The 21,333-nt window shown below is 45.2% G+C and overlaps 1 protein-coding gene across 3 annotated transcripts in view; it reads left to right on the top strand.

The window, feature by feature from the left end:
• Positions 1 to 11,511, top strand: part of LOC112253819 (cyclin-dependent kinase 15) — a 32,939-nt gene extending 21,428 nt beyond the window's left edge. For all 3 annotated transcript variants that reach the window (XM_042324044.1, XM_042324043.1, XM_042324042.1), the window contains 9 exons: positions 583 to 662; positions 864 to 1,021; positions 1,161 to 1,284; positions 1,655 to 1,775; positions 3,026 to 3,119; positions 3,495 to 3,558; positions 6,840 to 6,888; positions 8,211 to 8,353; positions 10,566 to 11,511. In XM_042324044.1, coding sequence (XP_042179978.1) covers positions 583 to 662; positions 864 to 1,021; positions 1,161 to 1,284; positions 1,655 to 1,775; positions 3,026 to 3,119; positions 3,495 to 3,558; positions 6,840 to 6,888; positions 8,211 to 8,353; positions 10,566 to 10,681 — 949 coding nt within the window. In that variant the 3' untranslated portion in view covers positions 10,682 to 11,511. The remainder of the gene's footprint in view (positions 1 to 582; positions 663 to 863; positions 1,022 to 1,160; positions 1,285 to 1,654; positions 1,776 to 3,025; positions 3,120 to 3,494; positions 3,559 to 6,839; positions 6,889 to 8,210; positions 8,354 to 10,565) is intronic.
• The last annotated feature ends 9,822 nt before the right edge of the window (positions 11,512 to 21,333 follow it).

Raw genomic sequence — 21,333 nt, 5'->3', positions numbered from 1 at the left:
CAGAGAGCTTTATTAAAACATAAAGTCAGACTCCAGAAGACCAGGCAGAGAGCTTTATTAACACATAAAGTCAGACTCCAGAAGACCAGGCAGAGAGCTTTATTAACACATAAAGTCAGACTCCAGAAGACCAGGCAGAGAGCTTTATTAACTCATAAAGTCAGACTCCAGAAGACCAGGCAGAGAGCTTTATTAACACATAAAGTCAGACTCCAGAAGACCAGGCAGAGAGCTTTATTAAAACATAAAGTCAGACTCCAGCAGACCAGGCAGAGAGCTTTATTAACACATAAAGTCAGACTCCAGAAGAGGCAGAGAGCTGCCAAAAGCCACAGCTGCACTAAGATAAAGAGTTTTTCGGTCGGGTAGGAGATGTAAATTAATTGCTTGGCAGCAATGGAGGGCGAGGTGCGTTTGAGATTTTCATTGACATTTACTGAGGTCATGAATTGTATCTCTCCATTATAAATTATAATTGATGACTGTATTTGCCTGTAATACTATATTTGCCTGAATCTCCTCACCATAACTGAGCTGTGGGGAGTTCACTCTCTCTGTTACTCTCCTCTACTCTGCCCTCAGGATAAACGGGCACCTGGTGGCCTTGAAGGTGATCCGTATGAAGACTGAAGAAGGCGTACCATTCACTGCCATCCGAGAGGGTGAGAGCTTTTCCAGGAGGCACATGCTGTGCATGCGAAACAGGATTGATCCTTTCGACGTCTCAGAGTACCCCCTGGGAGATGAACTGAAGTCAAGTCATGTTAGCATTAGCATGTTTAGGAGAACTGCATGTGCTTATAATATTCCATTCCTACTGTGAACAAAGTGAATTGGTATTCGCTCTGTGTCTGTCTGTCCAGCTTCTCTCCTGAAAGGCCTGAAACACGCCAACATTGTCCTGCTCCATGACATCATCCACACCAAAGAGGCACTCACATTTGTCTTTGAGTACGTACAAACAGACTTGGCTGAGTATATGACGCAGCACCCAGGGGGCCTGCATTCCTACAATGTCAGGGTAAGTTCAATAGTTCGATAAACAGAACCTCAACCCGAAAATCTGTCCTCTTGTTTTTTCAATTGTTTTAATTGTTCACCGTTGACCATACTCTTCCTGCATGTCTGTCTGTGTGCCTGTCTGTGTGTGTGTCCATCAGATCTTCATGTTCCAGCTACTGCGGGGTCTGTCCTACATCCACGGTCGGAGGATCCTGCACCGGGACCTCAAACCCCAGAACCTGCTCATCAGCTACCTGGGGGAGCTCAAACTGGCTGACTTCGGTAAACCCAAACCCCTAGCTTAATGTCCACATTCCGGTTCAACACTAATCCTAGTCTGAACCACAACCCTAATCCTAGCTTCGTGTCCAGACCCCAGTTCAACCCTAACCCACAACCCCACAACCCCCTAACCCTAGCCAACCCCTCCACACCCTCTGAAGTTCCTGCTAGTCCATTGTCCAGCTATCCTCTGAAGAAACCTATGGTGGCACTCATTCTTGAAAGTGTACAGTCCCCAAACTAACCCACATATGTAACGTTAGCTCCACATGGTGAAGCTTTGTTAATAATCTCTTTATAATGTTATGTCTATGTTATATGTGGTATTGTATTCATGTTATAACTATATGGTTCTGTCTGTATCCACTAGGGCTGGCCCGGTCCAAGTCCATCCCATGCCAGACCTATTCGTCTGAGGTGGTCACTCTGTGGTACCGGCCTCCTGATGTCCTCCTGGGTTCCACTGATTACTCCACTGCTCTGGACATCTGGTGAGTGGACTGGACATAGTTGGACGTATCTGGACAGGGTCTGAACATCCTCCATAACCAACCACGCTGCAGGCAAGGTTGCAATAACGTCATTTCAGTCAGCTTTTTCCCACTGGGCAGACAGATCTGAACCCACTAGCACTGAACCAGAATAACACCAGAATACCACTGGACCACACTGTTCTAGAGATGATATAACTACTTAGACCACTATGTCATGGTGTTATCTAGACAATTGGGCGCTCAGGGAAAAACCGTGGTTAAATCATGACGTCAGTGGTCGGAAGGTCAGAAGGTCAGAGCTTAGAAAGATGCTCGAGTTTCCGACTTGGAGTTCCGGGTTGGATGAGCGTTCAAAAAGATTTTCCCTAGTCGGAGCTGTTTTTTTCCCCGAGTTCCCAGTTGTCTTGAACGCACTGAAGGCTGAGATTTCCTAGTTCCCAGTTGTCTTGAACGCACTGAAGGCTGAGATTTCCTAGTTCCCAGTTGTCTTGAACGCACTGAAGGCTGAGATTTCCTAGTTCCCAGTTGTCTTGAACGCACTGAAGGCTGAGATTTCCTAGTTCCCAGTTGTTTTGAGCGCGGCATCAGTGGTGGTGTTAGAGTAGCTGTCATTAGTGTTGCCATTAGTACTCTCCTACAGAGTGAGTTACGTCAGGTTGGCTCAGAGAATGTTGCGTGTTCAGAAGAGTTTAACCTCTTGGCCTTCGTCTAACGATGTTTTGGTGCCATACTGAAAATCAAACGTTTAGAGTTGCTCTCCTAAGCAAAATATTATATCCCCCCCAGAGTTAAAGGAATTTTGTACTAATGAATAGCATAAGCGTTGGTATAAACCATCCTGTGCATTAATGTTAATGATATCTGGGCATGTTTCTATTTGACCTTTACCAAATAGAAGAGGTTGGGACCACATGTTGTTTATGGACTTTGAATACAAAGAGAAATGTAGCAACAGGGTAGTATTTTAACAGCAATAATCCAAATGGGTCGGCCATAACCTAGGTATTTGCTTTCGTGTTGTATATTTTGGACGGTTTTAATATTTTACCAAGGATACATTTTTGAATCCATCCCCTTTTTCTACGCTATCTTTTGCCCTCGATGAATAGACTGCTTAGGATACAAAACTACAAAAGTAGTTCACTTATTGTGCCGATTTATGAGGTGCTGAAGAATGATGTCCCGTCCTTCTCTTTCTTTTCACTGATTTCTTCAATGACTTCTCTCAATCCTGTGTTGTCTTCCAGGGGAGCTGGATGCATCTTCATTGAGATGCTCCAGGGAACGCCAGCCTTTCCAGGGGTGGCAGACGTCTTTGAGCAGCTGCAGAAAATATGGGCTGTGAGTAGGATCCCCCTTTCACTCTTTTCAATGGCATCGTCCTCTCTACACTCTTTGGAAAAAGGTGCTATCTAGAACCTCAACGGGTTCTTCGGCTGTCCACATAGGAGAACCCTTTGAAGAACCCATTTTGGTTCCAAAGGCTTCCAAAGGAGTTCTTCGTCTGTCCCCATAAGAAAACCCTTTTGGGTTCCAGGTAGAACCCTTTTGGGGTTCCCCGCCGTAGAAAGGTTCTACCTGGAACCCAAAAGGGTTTTCTTATGGGGACAGACGAAGAACTCCTTTGGAAGCCTTTTTTCTAAGAGTGTAGATCCATAGAAACTAGTAGAGATGACGGTTGATTTCTCACTCTGGACCCTTTCTGTCTGTCTGCAGGTCGTAGGGGTCCCGACTGAGGAGATGTGGCCAGGAGTGAACGAGCTGCCCAACTTCAGACCAGGTCAGAACCTCTTCATCCCTTTCATCCTCCTCCGCCCTCATGACTATTACAATAATCCAATCTATGTGCTGCTGAGAAAATACAGTCATTCCCATTGGGTCAGAGAAAGGTCAGGGAGGGATTAGTTTGGGTAATCTACATTCTAATCTACACACGTAATAAATTCGACATAAACCACAGCAGACTAGTCTCGTGGTTTGCTGTTTGGCTCATCCCTAACCACTAGGGGGCAGCAGAAGTCAATGAGATACATTTTTATTGTGGTTGCATGGGACTGTGGGTCTATTTGTCTATGGTACTACTTTTGCTTTCCAGACTCGTGGCATTTAAGACGGCTGTGGGAAGAGAGTATTTTCTAAAGCTCTTCCTAAAGCACTGTGGTCCAAGAGAGTTGAGATGCATGACGTGTGGCCGACAAACACACCTGCGAGAGGAGTCCATGTGAAGGCTATGTGTGGGAGTTAACTCTTTGGTCTGAGAGAGAATGATGACAGGAACGGCAAAGACCTTCAAAATGATCTAAATACTGTGTGGTTTTGGACAGAGCTTTACTCCCCTGACCTGCCTATGCTGATCTCTCACTTTCACCTTGTAAACCACGCTCAACGACACCATACCCAGCTGTGTGTACTTGTCAGTCTTTTATACTCTTCCATCCAACCCTGAGATTTAAACGTCATGCTGAGTTGAACCTGAGTCAGCCTGTCTTCCCACTCTTCCAGTAATGGGCTACAAAGGGAGTTCGAGGGTGACATATCTCACGGCTATGTGTGTGTGTGTGTGTGTGTGTGTGTGTGTGTGTGTGTGTGTGTGTGTGTGTGTGTGTGTGTGTGTGTGTGTGTGTGTGTGTGTGTGTGTGTGTTTAACTATACTATACAACAATAGTAAGCAAACAAACATTTGACCAACTGGGGACATTTTGTTAGTCCCCACAAGTTAAAGTGCTATTCCTAGGGGGTTTAGTGTTAAAGTTAGAATTAGTGTTAGAGTTAGGAGCTAGGACTAAGGTTCGGTTTTGGGGTTAAGGTTAGGGAAAATAGCATTTTGAAGGACTGAATTGCGTGTCCCCACAAGGTTAGTTATACAAGTGTGTGTGTGTGTGTGGTGCTGCAGCTGCAGAAAATATGGGTTACTCTCTGTCTCTGCTAATTCCTCCCCTACAAGACCCATAGGAATTCAAAACCTCAGACTGTTAAAGTCTTAAAGTTCCTCAGCAAACATGAATAAATAAACATAAGATTCATAAATGCTGAATAAATGCATAGATGAATCTCCAAACTACACAGTGGGTCCTGTCTGCGCTGCCCCATGCAGTTCAATAAGGGCTCTGACATTGGTTGGGGGTGATGAGATGGGGAGAGAAGATGGGCTAGTAGAAAGGTCTGGCAGTATAAGAGAGAACGTTCTGTATAAAATATGTGTAAAGCAAACAGAGCAGTGAGGCTGGGAGATGAGAAGACAGACAAGTCAGGCAGATGCTTGTACACACCAGAGTATGTGAGCGGAGTGGAGCTGGAGCGGAGCGAGGAGCAGAGCGTGCCCAATTTGACTGGAGCGTGGAGCGAGATTCTCAAAGACTGGAGCGTCGGTCTTCTCGCCCGCTCCAATTTCGCTCCGGTAGCGCTCACTTTACGAGCTCAGTGCAAAAATGCTTTCATTTTTTGTTTCATTTGTATTTCATTCTAAGTCACAGCCTATATCCACAATTTATAGACTATAATGATTTAATACAACAACATGTTATTTAAATGCTGAGCACTTTATGTCCCTAACAGCCTATTGTGTCGCACTCACAGATGCTTCACAATGAATTTTTTTTTGTAGGCTATAGCCTTGAAATCATTGAAATAATATAGCCGAAATAATTCATTTTAGTTCCTTCTTAGGCTTCCTGTCTGTCTCCTGACCTATTTATAGTGTTTATATGCGGTTTAAATATGACATTCTTACATTCACCTCTTCATGTTTATTCAAATACTTGGTTTGATTTCAATACTTCAAAACCAATTGGTAGGTCCAGGTTGTCACATAAATAGATGGGTGTTAGTTCAATCGTGATTTTAATGAATGGAGTGAATTTGGTGTGACATTTTTTCTCTCCCTATGAGCCCGGAGCGGTTTTTAGCTGAGCAGTATGAAAGACCATGGAGCGTTAGAGCAGTGTGCAAGCACCAACTCCAGCAATGAGCGGGATTTCCAACTGCTCAACCCCGCTCACTTGCTCTGATACACACACACACACACACACACACACACACACACACACACACACACACACACACACACACACACACACACACACAAACAGGAAGGAGAGTGAGCCAAACAGCTTTCTATGCCTTGTCTGGCAATCTGGGCATGAAGGATGGCTGGACTTAGAACCTCTGTGTCTGACAGCTATAGACTCAAACATAGTGTACCAATCTGCTGTGTTTGGGATGGCGAACGAGTTGACATAGGGGGAAAACAGCAGTGTGGGGGGGGAGTGCAGGCGTGCGTGTTGCACATGCACGTTACTGTGGTGTTTTAGGACACCCCTTGTGTGGGAATGACCCTAGCTAGGTATCTCCCCCCCCCTCTCCCCCTCTCTCCCTCCTGGCTGACTCCCCACCTGGCCCCCTGACTGCTGCTGGCACCACTGGGCCTCTCCAGATGTGGGAGCTGAATGGACCAATAGATGAAGGCCCGGGCAGCTTTCAGCAGGGCAGAGCGGGTGGCCAGCACAGAACAGGGAGAGGCCAAGAAGGGAAGAGGGAAAATATTGGGAAAATATTCCTTCAATGCCCTGACTGGCCAGGGGAAAGTGATAGCTAGCCTATACTATAGAGAACGCTTGTCTAAAAATGTATGTTTGCTTATGCTCCATTGCACCCTGCAGGAGAGACTGAGCGCATACATTTCTTTTAAAAAATGTTTTCAAACAGTTTCATCTCCACGGTTGACTATTAATTCATCATGGAGCATCAGGGCTGTCCAAAAGCATCGGCTATCCAACCGTTAAAACACTCTCATTAAAACTCTACGCCAGGGCCCGGAAACCACAAATTGCGATCAGTAGTGCCAAAGCATGTTTCACTTAGTCTCCCCGCCAGGATACCATAGCTGTAGCATTAATCATCAAAGAGAACAAGGCCTACTTTACCGTAAGTTTACACAGATATGTTTTTTAGTGTCCCGTGGGCTGACCACCTCACTGTTCCATCTTGCATTCCTTTGCAGCCATAGTTGCAGGCCAAACATTTCCTAACTAACCTGCTCGTGCTGCTCTCCTCTTCCTACAGAGTGGTTTCAACCGTGTGCGCCCCAGCAATTCAGGAATGTTTGGAAAAGGTACGGTGAAATCAGTTTGCTCAGCATTCTGTCAGCACTATGAGTTTGCGAATGTGTTTAGTATGTCTTGCAGATCTGTTTAACTCGTGCAGGTTTGTATAATGTAGCTCAGCAACCTGCAAATGTGAACATTTGATACAAATAGTATTCCGCTCCAGCATATAAGTGACTGTAGAGGTAGAGTTTGGATACATGTGTACATATGATAGAGTATGGAACAGCTGTGTTTTGGACGGCCGCGTGTGTTTGCCCATTCCATTGCCTCCGGCTGGGGAGGGGGAGGTGAGGGTGGTCCAGAGGTGGGCAGTTAGCCCTGTGGTAACAGGGGATTCTTTGTCTGGCCAGGCGCGTCTCCCCCCTCCTCTCGCTTTCCTCCCCCTTCCTCCCAACATGATGACATCTGACCCAACACAGCTCTGCTCCTGTACCAGCCCACAGGGGGCCCACACACACACACACACACACACACACACACACACAGTCGGGTTATGGGAGACTAGGATGTCTGGAGTAGTCTCTGACTCGCTGTCATAACAAATATGAGACCCACTCAACAGTCTGTAGCACACTAATGCAGTCTGGTCTGAAAAAAATCACACTGAAATTGGGAAACACATTACTAGGAATATGGATCTAATGGATTTAAATGAGAGACAGTGAATGAGAAAGAGAGAGAACGGGAGATAAGAAAGAGAGAATCCTCACTGTCATCAACAAAGTCAGTCCTGCTGCACAGCACGAGAGAGAGAGGGGGGGCGGGAGGAAAAAGGGGAGGCTCAGGGAGAGAAAAAAGGAAAACGGGTGTTTGAGCGAGACTCAGGGGAGTTATGGTGTGATTTTTAATGCAGGTCTTTTCAAGATGGTTGAATGGGAGTCCATCTCTCCCCTGCCCACCCCCCCACCCCCTCTCCCCCACCCATCTCCCCCTCTCTCTTGTTCTAGCCATGGATTTAATTAACTAGACCCCCTGTTGGGACCAAACACTCTTTTCTCCAAATACATGGACACTGTCAGAAAAACACACACAGAAATAGCAGATAATTACATTGTGAAATAAAAGTTGCTTCGGTAGGACAGCGAGAAGGCACACAAAGCAGGGGGGGGTACAGAGCTATGCACGCCAGAAGAGAAAATTGAGTTGAATTAATGCAAATGACTGAGAAGTGTAGCTGGGTTGTTGTTATATGTCTAATGGCTATGGATGTAAAATCATTTACATAAAGTATGTGTATCTATCGGGGGTTGTCCATCTGTGTGTGTGTGTGTGTGTGTGTGTGTGTGTGTGTGTGTGTCTCTTATAGTCCCCTCTGCTTCCCCCTCAGACTGTCCCAGTTGCCCTATAAGACAGAGGACCTGGCCCAGCAGATTCTGATCACCATCCCACGAGACCGCATCTCGGCCCAGGATGCACTGCAGCACCCCTATTTCAACACGCTACCGCCCCCCATCATGCAGCTACGAGACAGTGAGTGTATGTGTGTGTGTCACTCCACATCAATGAAACACATAACATATCAATCTATCTATGCAATATGAATTTGTGTTTTTTTGTCATAGCAATGACAGTCAAGTGATGCATAATGTGTGTGTGTGTGTGTATGTGTGTGTGTGTCACTACACCTCAATAAAACCCATAACATATCAATCTATCTATGCAATAAGAACGTGTGTTTTGTCAGAGCAATAACAGTCACGCGATGCATTGTGTGTGTGTGTGTGTGTGTGTGTGTGTCTGTGTGTACACGTGGCAGATTAAGCATGTGTTTGTACGTGTGCGTACGTATTCATGTGCATACGTTTCCCTCCTCTGACTCCCCCCATCAATATTCTCTGTTTCTCCCTCCCAGTGAGAGAGATTGGCACTCCGTTGCACTAAACTCCAGTGCAGTTTGTCACTTAAACAGTCTACCCATCCGACGCATGATTAAAGACACAAGCTTCCTACTGTGAGCACAGATGGCTCCTTTGAAGAGATCAGACTGTCTCCACAGCTCTCGGGTGGCTAAATATATATATATCAGGAGAATGCATGTATAAGTAAGCAAAGTTGCATTTGAAGTCTCTCTCCACCTGTCTGTCTATCCCGCTGACAGTCTGCCTGGTTTGGTTTAAACATAGATGTGTTTTTCAAGGCCATAGAAATAATATTCAGTGAACAGAAGAAGACTACAGGGAGTACTAGGATAGATATTAGTGAAATGTAGGAATGTATTAGATGGGAATAAAGCCCAATGGGATACAGTGTCTGATATGGTCAACTAGTAGGCTTCCAGCTGAATGTGTCCTACACACACATGCTGGCAGATGCACACACACACACACGCAGTCCTGCGCAGCTAACCTTCTGAGGACATGCAATTCAGTCCCATTCAAAATCCTATTTTCCTTAACCCCTAACCCGTACTCTAACCCCAAAACCTAACCCTTACTCCTAACCCTAACCCTAGCTCCTAACCCTAACCCTAACCATTACTCCTAACCCTCACCTTAGCTCCTAACCCTAGCTCCTAGCCCTAAACCTAATTCTAACAACAATTTTAACCTTAACCCTAAACACCCTAGAAATAGCATGTGACCTTGTGGTGGACCAGCAAAATGTCCCCAGTTTACTATCCCCACAAGTATAGTTAAACATGTCCACACACACACACACACACACACAAAGACACACACTCTGCTCTTTTGATAATGAGCCATCATTACTGCTACTACTCTGCATAGCATCCCAGACGGGGAGAAAGGCAGTAGGGGAGAGACATCAATGAACAGAGCGGAGAAGGAGAATAGGGAGCGAGAGCGGCAACTGAGAGAAAGAGAGCGACTAAGAAGTGAAAGAGCGTGGGGAGAGAAGGTTCTCTCCGGGATGAACAAACTTATTTTAATGATGCCATGTCTCGGCAGGGCAGAAGTGAGAAGGCCTAGAAGCAGACTAGTAGTAATGAGTACCCCCTTTTACCTTCACACGATGTATCACAATATAACTGGAACAGTGGAGAGCAGCATCAAGTGTTGAGAAGTCATTGTAGTTGTTAGGGATGAGGCTCTAGCTGGACTGTGGACGACCACACCCAACATTGATCACGTCCCAGCTAGTAGCCAGTACGTCTGGAAGGAGGGCGTGGTGGTGTTGAGGTTCTAAGCTGCAGTGAGCTGCCATGATCGGTATCTGTCAGACCAACTGCCCTATGAGGCTTCTCCAGGAGTCAGTGTGGGAGATGTTTATCTTTTTGTTGCTGTTGGTGAAGTGGCTGAGGAACTTTTTCACCTGACTTTATAACGATGTGAAGCTGTAAAAGTTGCCTGTCTCTCTCTCCTCTCTATCTATCTATCTATCTATCTATCTATCTATCTATCTATCTATCTATCTATCTATCTATCTATCTATCTATCTATCTATCTATCTATCTATCTATCTATCTATCTATCTATCTATCTATCTATCTATCTATCTATCTATCTATCTATCTATCTATCTATCTATCTATCTATCTATCTATCTATCTATCTATCTATCTATCTATCTATCTCTATCTATCTATCTATCTATCTATCTATCTATCTATCTATCTATCTATCTATCTATCTATCTATCTATCTATCTATCTATCTATCTATCTATCTATCTATCTATCTATCTATCTATCTATCTATCTATCTATCTACCCCCGCTCTCTCAGCTGTATCAGTCTTCAAGGTCCCCGGAGTGAGGCTGGAGACCGAGGTGAAGGATATCTTCAGTCCCAGTCGAAGGATCAGACCGTCCCAGCTGGTGCCCTTGGCTAAGTGCTGGTGATAATGGACCTCTACCCCCCTGGGCTTGACCCCTAACCCCAGGTGCCCCAGACCTGCTTGCAGGCTAGACCACTATCTGATCAAGATGGAGAGGCATGAGGCTTCACACACACAACACTTACATACACCACCAGCATCCTCCACCAACCTCTGCTCTTGACTCCACCCAGCATTCCTCAGAGTTCCCAGAGAAGAGGGAGGGGTTGAATGTTACCTGGTATATCACATATTAGATGACGTCAGAAGTACTGTATGTACTGTATATACTCTATATCTGAGACCCGATGTCTGTTGTTGGTGGCAACGGAAAGCTACGCAGTGTCTAAGAGAACTGTCAGGAAGCTCAGAACTCCTTAACATCTTCCTCCTGCTAAACCACCTCCTCCTGCTTCTTCCTCTTCCTCTTGCTTCCTCCTCCTAAATGTACACTGAGATTCAATGATGACGATGGGTTAGTTTTGCAGATGAGTGTTTTATTTTGTACTGACAAAACATGCAGATATTATATACCTCTTATGTTAAATCAGGTCCTTGTGGACCAAGATAGTTTTTTTTTGCACAGCATGCAGGTGGGTATCCCTTCAACAGAGTGACTGTGACGGTTGTGTGTACACTGTTGCGTTGTGTGTACACTGTTGCGTTGTGTGTACACTGTAATTCATGTTAGTATTGTACCGTGAAACTTCCTCCTTAACACCCCATATAGCGTATTTTTCATTCGGCAATCTTGTGATCAATTGTACTATACTTGGGTGCAGCTTGCTTTTAAAATGTGTGTTTTCGTGAGAATGGGTGAAGGAGTGTGTGAGTCAATAAATGTTGCAGTCATGATATGTTTGTGTTATTTTATGATATATACAAATTGAACTGCCTGCAGGTCTACATATCATATTTAACTTGTTGTCTTCTCTTACAAGCTACACTATATAAACAAAAGTATGTGGACATCCCTTCAAATTAGTGGATTCGGCTATTTCAGCCACACCTGTTGCTGACAGGTGTATAAAATCGAGCACACCGCCATGCAATCTCCATAGACAAACATTGGCAGTAGAATGGCCTTACTGAAGAGCTCAGTGACTTTCAACGTGGAACCGTCATAGGATGCCACCTTTCCAACAAGTCAGTTTGTCCAATTTCTGCCCTTTTAGAGATGCCCCGGTCAACTGTAAGTGCTGTTATTGTGAAGTGGAATCATCTAGGAGCAACAACAGCTCTGTGGTTGGCCACACGAGCTCACAGAACAGGACCGCTGTCTGTCTTCGGTTGCAACACTCGCTACCAACCAGCTCAAGTACTGTTCGTTGGGAGCTTCATGAAATGGTTTCCATGGCAGAGCAGCCGCACACAAGCCTAAGATCACCATGCACAATGCCAAGTGTCGGCTGGAGTGGTGTAAAGTTCGCCGCCAGGTGTCCACATACTTTTTGGTCATGCAGTGTATATTGTTGTAAATGGATTTCGTCCTTCCTGTCATCCTCCCCTTTTCTCTCATGAACTTATACAGACCTTTTGTAGCATGGCAACATGTTGTTTTGTGAAGTGACTACATTCCTAGGAGGCTCCTCCAGTCGTCCAGACTCCGTCCATTATCATCCCACTGACCATCTCTCCTCTAAGACTGCAAGTCTGGACCTCCTGAAGACTGGCTGCTGCAGGGCCCCAGCTGGTATGTAATCTACCACTACACCATGTTTTAACTCTAGTGTACTGTGTAAAATAAGACATGTCCAGGTGATGAACAACTCTGACTTCCCTCTTCTGTCATAATGTCATTTCACATGATTACACAACACTATCCCCACTGGCTGGCTCTCGTGTACAGTATTAGGTTTCATACTTAATGAATAGACACCAGGTCACCGCAGAGGGAGAGACGGAGAGCAAGGGGAGAGGAAAAGAGTAGAAATATGTGGCAATGTTATGTTTACTTCCAGAGTCTCTGTGAGAAGCAAGAGAGTTCCCAGTCTCACATATCCTGCGTTAACTCCCTAGTCTGAGTGTTAAAGAGTAGGGTGAAGTTGCCCCTAGGGCCGAGATGCTGATCTTGGGTCAGTTTTGCATTTTCACCACTAATGGTTATGGTTAGGATTGGGGGATGGGAAGCTAATCCTTCATCGGTACTTAGGGGAACGTCACCCCCCCCCCTCCTCCCGAGCAAGAGTTTACCCTGAATTAATTTGTTCCCAACAGGCATCTGAGAGCACTGTATCTGTTGTCCACTAGGGGACACTACAAGCTATGCATGTCGTCCCCCTGAGACCGCACTGGTACACAGGTGTGTGTTATGCTGACAGTTTTATCTAGAAGTTCACACACATTCACACACACACATTCACTCACACACACACACATTCACACACACACACACATTCACACACACATTCACACACACACACACATTCACACACACACATTCACACACTCACACATATGGAGAGGATTTATTGTGTTTATTTGAGCAGAAACTTATCCAAATGGAAGTGTTGCTTTGCCAGTTCACAGGGAGGTGTGACAAGCACAGGGGACTAAGGTGCCAAACCACCACTTGGGCACATGACACCTAGCTAGCTTGTCATCTCTCTGTGCCATGGAGCCTATAGTATTTCTGAGCCAGCTCTCGATCAGTTTACAGCCGATAAAGACAAAATGTTCCTAAGACAAAGACAGAGAATCAAACAGCCAACCGTGACAGTGAGGTAAGACTCCTATTCAAACAAGCTGTTCTCCAGAATGGGGGATGTATGTGTTACTATGTTACTATGTAACATAAACCTAGTCTAACAAACTAATGTTGATCTAATGTGATTTACTATGCTTAGTGAGCCACCACTAACTAACAAGCCCCTAATCCACCTCACACCCTCAGCCTCCTTTGAAGGCCAGACAATGTAATGAGATGCTCCATGCCCAAACACCATCTTCCTCCCTGACAAACATCCTACAAGTATTCCTAGGTGTCCAACCCTTCAACTTCCCTACTCAAACACCTTCACATTTGGCCCGTTTAAGTCGCCCGCTGGCTGAGGTGTCACTAGGCATTGGGGGACCTCCACACTCGCACAGTACTAGACTGGATCCAACCAGTCAGGCTAAAGCAATACTAACCCAGAGAACCATAGAGGAAGGGCCTGGGATGGTGAACTTGAACCCTGGCTGCCTCACTCAGTAACAGTTGCTTGCTTAGCACATGTGACTTCCAGGCGTGTGTGTGAACAGTCCTGTGGGCAGTGGTGAGAGGGACCATATGCTCTGGGTCTGGGAGTGGAGGTCTGGTCCCAAAGCGTGGTCAACCGGCTCAACCCCGCACAGCGTGGTCAAGCCCTCACAGCATCCACACTGACCCCCTCTCCACAGGGACAGACCCCCCCCAGCACCACGTCCTGTTCCTCCACTCCGCCTTGCCAGCTATCAACCACTGGGGAATAGATAAATGGTCTCCCCCTGGCTTATGCTCTGCCTCCCACTCAATCGCTGTCTTGTCTATTTTCTCATCCGCATCTATTGCTTCATCTTTACACCCACCTCTCTTCCATTATCTGAACTCTTTCTCAATCCAATGAAATGTATGATTGCTATGACAATATTTGGATGAATTATTGTCTTTGTGTATTTATCATGCATCAGTTGTAACTGAGTAGTTTAGCTTGTATTACACAAGCTGGTCGTCTATTTTTTTTTTCTTCCCAGAAGGAGACATGCCTGTCTTCCATCCCTGCCAGATGTCCATAAAATCACACAGTGTTACACAACTGGAGGCAGAGTGGTGGGAAGGGATTGGGGTGGGGTGGGGTGGGGTGGGGGGAGAGCAGAAATGTTTTTAGGAATTCCAGGAGGCGTAAAAATGTGAGATCAGATCTGCAGTATGAGATAGCCAGGGAGGACAGGAAAGGCAGAAATGTGAGATCAGATCTGCAGAGAGACAGAGAGCGCAGTAGGAGGGAGGTGGAGAAGCAGAGTGTGGTATGAGATAGCCAGGGAGGACAGGAAAGGCAGAAATGTGAGATCAGATCTGAAGAGACAGAGAGCGCAGTAGGAGGGAGGTGGAGAAGCAGAGTGCAGTATGAGATAGCCAGGGAGGACAGGAAAGGCAGAAATGCGAGATCAGATCTGCAGAGAGACAGAGAGCGCAGTAGGAGGGAGGTGGAGAAGCAGAGTGCGGTATGAGATAGCCAGGGAGGACAGGAAAGGCAGAAATGCGAGATCAGATCTGCAGAGAGACAGAGAGCGCAGTAGGAGGGAGGTGGAGAAGCAGAGTGCGGTATGAGATAGCCAGGGAGGACAGGAAAGGCAGAAATGTGAGATCAGATCTGAAGAGACAGAGAGCGCAGTAGGAGGGAGGTGGAGAAGCAGAGTGCGGTATGAGATAGCCAGGGAGGACAGGAAAGGCAGAAATGCGAGATCAGATCTGCAGAGAGACAGAGAGCGCAGTAGGAGGGAGGTGGAGAAGCAGAGTGCGGTATGAGATAGCCAGGGAGGACAGGAAAGGCAGAAATGTGAGATCAGATCTGAAGAGACAGAGAGCGCAGTAGGAGGGAGGTGGAGAAGCAGAGTGCGGTATGAGATAGCCAGGGAGGACAGGAAAGGCAGAAATGCGAGATCAGATCTGCAGAGAGACAGAGAGCGCAGTAGGAGGGAGGTGGAGAAGCAGAGTGCGGTATGAGATAGCCAGGGAGGACAGGAAAGGCAGAAATGCGAGATCAGATCTGCAGAGAGACAGAGAGCGCAGTAGGAGGGAGGTGGAGAAGCAGAGTGCGGTATGAGATAGCCAGGGAGGACAGGAAAGGCAGGAAAAGAAGACGCTGGAGAAGACAAGTGTTTTTACAGACACAGACAAAGGAGATAGAGGAGATAGAGCGTTTCCTTACAAACGCTGTCAGAGAATGTAAGGAAACTCAAGGCAGGAGTCGCTCTTCCATTTTGCACTCCGTTTCCCTGATGAAAAAATACCATGGTTGCGTCTGAAATTTCACCCTATTCCCTATGTAGTGCACAAATTTTGACCAGAGCCCATAGCGTCAAAAGAAGTGGACTATAGGGTGCCTTTTGGAAAGCACAATAAAGTCTTCCAATGATAACGTCAGGTATGCAATATAATAAACCCATTACAAAGCTTACCTGAAGTGTTGCCTAACGGAGTTCTGTGCGATAATAATTAGGATCCTTTACAATAATTCCTCCGATCATCTTTAAATGGGAGAAATCTGGGGAGGTGGGGTGGGCTGGTCCAACTCAAGGTGTCCTAAAAAAAAAATCCATCCCCAGCCCCAATATTAAAAATATTTTCACATGACCCTCCCCTTGTACTGTAAAATATACTAAACCCCCCTCAAATAATTAACTCAAAATAATGTTTACAAAAATAACACTAATTGTAGCGACTCTTGTGTTTATAAACGTGGATGTCAACTTTGCAACTTCAGCATGCTTTGTGGCACAATCGATGCCACACAGGGCTACGAGACCAAAGGTTGAGTGTTTGCCGACCACCACAGACGAGCTCAATCTCTCTACCTGTTTCATTACACTACGATCAGAGCAATGATCAGCTAGGGGGAAATCCGATTTTCAACATTTTGAAACCATGTTTATAAATATATAAAATATATCCAACAAATGTTCAACCAATAGGTTTCTGTACCAATACACCACGAGACCAATAAACAAAACATACCGACTTCAGGCACTTCAATATCATGGTTTGCGTTTTCAACACCACAATGAAAAGACTATGTCAATCTGGACAAACAGAAAATACATCCCTCACTACCATGTAGACTTGCCCAGAATCGAAGGCTTGGCTTGACAATCTCCAAATGTCATTAAACGTTTTAATGTTTCGTAACAGATGTCTCTTTACATTCATCAATTGTCCGCTGCACAGTTTGTATTGATTGATTGATTGATTTGATTTCTCAGCTTAAAAAAATACATATGTACACAAATATTTTTTAAAGTGACCAGGATTGCACAATAAAGTCAGGGACTTATTTCCATTGTGGTCCCTATTTTTGTATTTTTTTTTTTTTTTTACATCAATACATACAGTATACAATAGAGAGATACAGAGATGGAGACAAAAACATTCTCAACCTCCAGATAAGTGTGAAAGGGGAGTTTTAAGTACACTTCTTTACAAGCTTGTTTGGCTGGTAGCTTATTCTTTAGATGTTTAGGGCTGCTGGTGAACCATGACATGCAGGCAAAAAATCTAAGTGACACTGGCCTAGCACACTTGCCAGAGTCTTTAGAGGGTCTATAGCTGGGTTTCCATCCAACTGCCGACAGATTTTCATGTGACGATTCAAAGATCGAAATAATAATATGCCATTTCGAAAAAGTTGGCGCTGGACAACACGACGGGGAAGATTTTTTATTTACCCGGACATTTGAGAAATTTTACGGATATCCATATGCGTTCAGATCCGACCTGGCGCAGCTCCGCAAATAAACAAGGGATATTGGCCAAATGAGCCACATTTACGTGTCTTTAAAAAGCATTATATTGTTAGATTATAGAAGTAAGTCTGGTAGGCCTGAAACAGACTTCCTCACCTCAAGTTCAAATGTCGGAGTCAGTTGGAGCGCTGGGACGCACTGCCGTCATTTCAAAGGCCTGCAGTAGCTAAAGCGTAATAATCGCCACGCCATACCAAACCTTCACAAACATTTCTAAAATGTATTAGGGTAATATCAAAAGTAAGTCAAATCATTGTTTATAAGGAAAGTACGAGCAGAGGAATGAGCCAGTAAAACAAAACACCCAACCCTTCCCAAAGCAAAAATAAAAAAGTTTGACAACCCTCCCTTTTAAAAAAAATGTTCAACCTTTATTTAACTAGGCAAATCAGATAATTCAGAACAAATTCTTATTTACAATGACAGCCTACCCCAGCCAAACCCGACCGATGCTGGACCAATTGTCCACAGCCCTATGGGGCTCCCAATCACGGGGGGTTGTGATACAGCCTGGTATCAAACCAGAGGGTCTGTAGTGACACCTCTAGCACTGAGATGCGGTGCCTTAGACCGCTGCGCCACTCTTGAGCCCCCTTTTGGACCAACCCCCCGAGTAAATTTCGATCTGTCCCTAAGGGGGATCCAATGACAGCAGGTGTCAAATTGAGTCATTGAAAGCACAATGCATACCTCATTATTTTAATCCTATTCAAAACATTATCTCAGAGGAAACAGGCTATTATACGAACAGGAGGCTTCAGTGTTTTGTGATGCACACCTGCAGGGACTGGAGCTCTGGGGCCCTACATTACATTAGCATGTAAACAGTGCTCTCTTTAGCATAGAGATCCCATGGCCTGATATGGACTTAATTCAATTGTCTAGGGAAATGTCTATTGTTTTCTCTCTATCCATTTAAGGGATAGCGAGGGGGCAGGGAATGGTGCTAGGCACAACACAAAGTACCTGATTCAAATTTGAACCAGGGTAAGATTTTAAAATGATTCCCTGTTTATTGCACTTTTACTGGGCTTTCTGGACACGGATAGAGGAGAGGTGGCATGGGGGGATGGTGTCACTCATTCACTCTCTCGTTCTCTCTCACAGAGCTAGAATGAACGGCCGGGTGGCTGTGGATGTTGGGCTGTGTTTGTCATTCACACTCAAAGTCTACCTCTGTCACAGCAGATGGGAGCCGAAGGGGGAGGAGTACTTTGAGAAGGGGGACCAAAGGAATCTCATTCCCCACCAGTGTGTGTGTGTGTGTGTGTGTGTGTGTGACCACCCCACACACCACCACCCTTCCCTGCAGCCCCCTCCTCCATTAGCATAACACCTCCAGAGAAGAACAAAACTCTAGCCTAGGCCTGGTGTTGGTCCTCCCCCCATGTGAAAACACACAGACACACACACACACATAGACACACACACACACACACACACACACACTAGCCACGAGGAGCCCCCACAGCAACAGATGTCAGTATCATCTGACTGAGAGACGGTAAATAAACACAACTAGATAAACAGGACTCTGTGGAGACGCCAGAAAGAGAGAAAGAGACGGAGAGAGATCGAGACGAAAGAGAGAGGGCCAGACCACAAAGACATGTTATAAATAAGAAGATGGCTGCTCATTTTCCAAAGCGGAGTTGAATGGAGACTGTTTTTGATAAAACTGTAAGAAAACCTGCTGGCCTTGTCAGTCCAAGTGGAGTAGCAGCCTTCTCATTAGAACGGCAGGGATATTAGCTGATCATTTAGCGAGATTCACGGTTTCCCTGTCTCCTCTTTGGGACTGGTTATGATTGTTCTCAGCAGACAGAAAGCGAGTGAGTCCCAAATGGCTCTCTATATCCTATTTAGTACACTACTTTGGCATTTGGGACATTGCTAGTGCTATCCTTAGCCTATGGGGCTGAATACAGCTGTGGCAGGGCAATATGGTCCATCCGTATAGTGTCAGACCTCAGGCCACGGAAGGCTACTGTGCCAGCTGCATGGAACTGTATCCAATAGATCTGTGGTTATGGGAGTTTTATATCAGCACAGGTGTCTGAGCCAGGTGTGAGAATATTGATGCCAATGTTTCTTTCTTTTCTTTAATTATTTTTTTCTTTCTTTCTTTTTTCTTCCTTTCTTTCTTTTTTCTTCCTTTCTTTCTTTTTTTTCCCTTTCTTTCTTTTTTTTCCCTTTCTTTCTTTTTTCTTTTCTTTCTTTCTTTCTTTTTCTTTCTTTCTTTTCTTTCCTTCAATTCAAGGGCTTGATTGGCATGGGACACATATGTTTACATTCACAAAGCAAGTGAAATAAATAATAAACAAAAGGGAAATAAACAAAACAATTACGGTAAACATTACACACACACAAGTTCCAAAGGATTAGAGACATTTCAAATGTCATATTATGGCTATGTACAGTGTTACAACAACGTGCAAATAGAAGTACAAAAGGGAAAATAAATAAACATACATATGGTTTGTATTTACAATGGTGTTTGTTCTTCACTGGTTGACCTTTTCTTGTGGCAACAAATCTTGCTGCTGTGAAGGCACATTGTGGCATTTCAATCAATAGATATGGGAGTTTATCAAAAATGGATTTGTTTAACAATTCCCCAACTACCTAAAAACACACAAATCTAAAGGGATGGAATAAGAATATGTACATATAAATGTATGGCTGAGCGGCACAGGCAAGGTGCAATAGATGGTATAAGATACAGTATATACATATGAGATGAGTAATGTAAGATATGTAAACATTATTAAAGTGGCATTGTTTACAGTGACTAGTGATCCAGTTATTAAAGTGGCCAATGATTTGAGTCTCTACGTAGGCAGCAGCCTCTCTGAGTTAGTGAGTGCTGTTTAGCCCTTGTGGGGCCCCAATGTTGAGGGTCAGCGATGTGGAAATGTTGTTTCTTACCTTCATCACCTGAGGGCGGCCCGTCAGAAAGTCCAGGACCCAATTGCACAGGGCGGGGTTGAGACCCATGGCCTCCAGCTTAGTGATGAGCTTGGAGGGTACTAAGGTGTTGAATGCTGAACTGTAGTCAAAGAAACAGCATTCTTACATAGGTATTCCTCTTGTCCAAATGGGATAGGGCAGTGGGCAGTGTGATGGCGATTGCATCGTCTGTGGACCTGAAGTGGGTCTCGGGTGGCAGGTAAGGTGGAGGTGATATGATCCTTGACTAGTCTCTCAAAGCACTTCATGATGACAGAAGTGAGTGCTACGGGGCGGTAGTCATTTAGTTCAGTTATCTTTGCCTTCTTGGGTACAGGAACAATGGTGGCCATCTTGAAGCATGTGGGGACAGTAGACTGGGATAGGGAGCGATTGAATATGTCCGTAAACACACCAGCCAGCAGGTCTGTGCATGCTCTGAGGACGCGGCTGGGGATGTCCTTGTTAGCAGGCCGCGACGATGTCACTGTATTATCCTCAAAGTGGGCAAAGAAGGTGTTTAGTTTGTCTGGAAACAATACGTCGGTGTCCGTGACGTGGCTGCTTTTCTTTTTGTAGTCCGTAATTGCCTGTAGACCCTGCCACATACGTCTTGTGTCTGAGCCGTTGAATTGCGACTCCACTTTGACCATGTACCGGTATATCGCTTGTTTGATTGCCTTGCGGAGGGAATAACTACACTGTTTATATTCGGCCACATTCCCAGTCCTCTTTCCATAGTTAATTGCGGTTGTTTGCGCTTTCAGTTTTACGCGAATGCCGCCATCCATCCATGGTTTTTGGTTAGGGTAGGTTTGAATAGTCACAGTGGGTACAACATCTCCAATGCACTTCCTTATAAACTCACTCACAGTCAGCATATAGATTGATGTTATTCTCTGAGGCTGCCTGGAACATTTCCCAGTCCGCGTGATCAAAACAATCTTGAAGCGATGATTCCGATTGGTCAGACCAGTTGAATGGTTCTAGTCACGGGTACATCCTGTTCGAGTTTCTGTTTGGGCAGTAGAAGCAAGATGGAGTCATGGTCGGATTTGCTGAAGGGAGGGCCTTACATGCATTGCGGAAGTTAGAGTAGCAATGGTCCTGTGTATTGCCCGCGCTGGTGCTGCAATCAATATGCTGATAGAATTTAGGTAGCCTCAAGGCTACCTGCCAAACCTTCTCGCTTCCTTTTATGTGCTTGTAATTTAACGTCTCTTTTCTGGATTTTGATCATTAGTG

Source organism: Oncorhynchus tshawytscha, linkage group LG07, assembly GCF_018296145.1.
Source record: "Oncorhynchus tshawytscha isolate Ot180627B linkage group LG07, Otsh_v2.0, whole genome shotgun sequence".
Taxonomy (NCBI): domain Eukaryota; kingdom Metazoa; phylum Chordata; class Actinopteri; order Salmoniformes; family Salmonidae; genus Oncorhynchus; species Oncorhynchus tshawytscha.
This window is presented reverse-complemented; position numbering and strand designations above follow the sequence as displayed.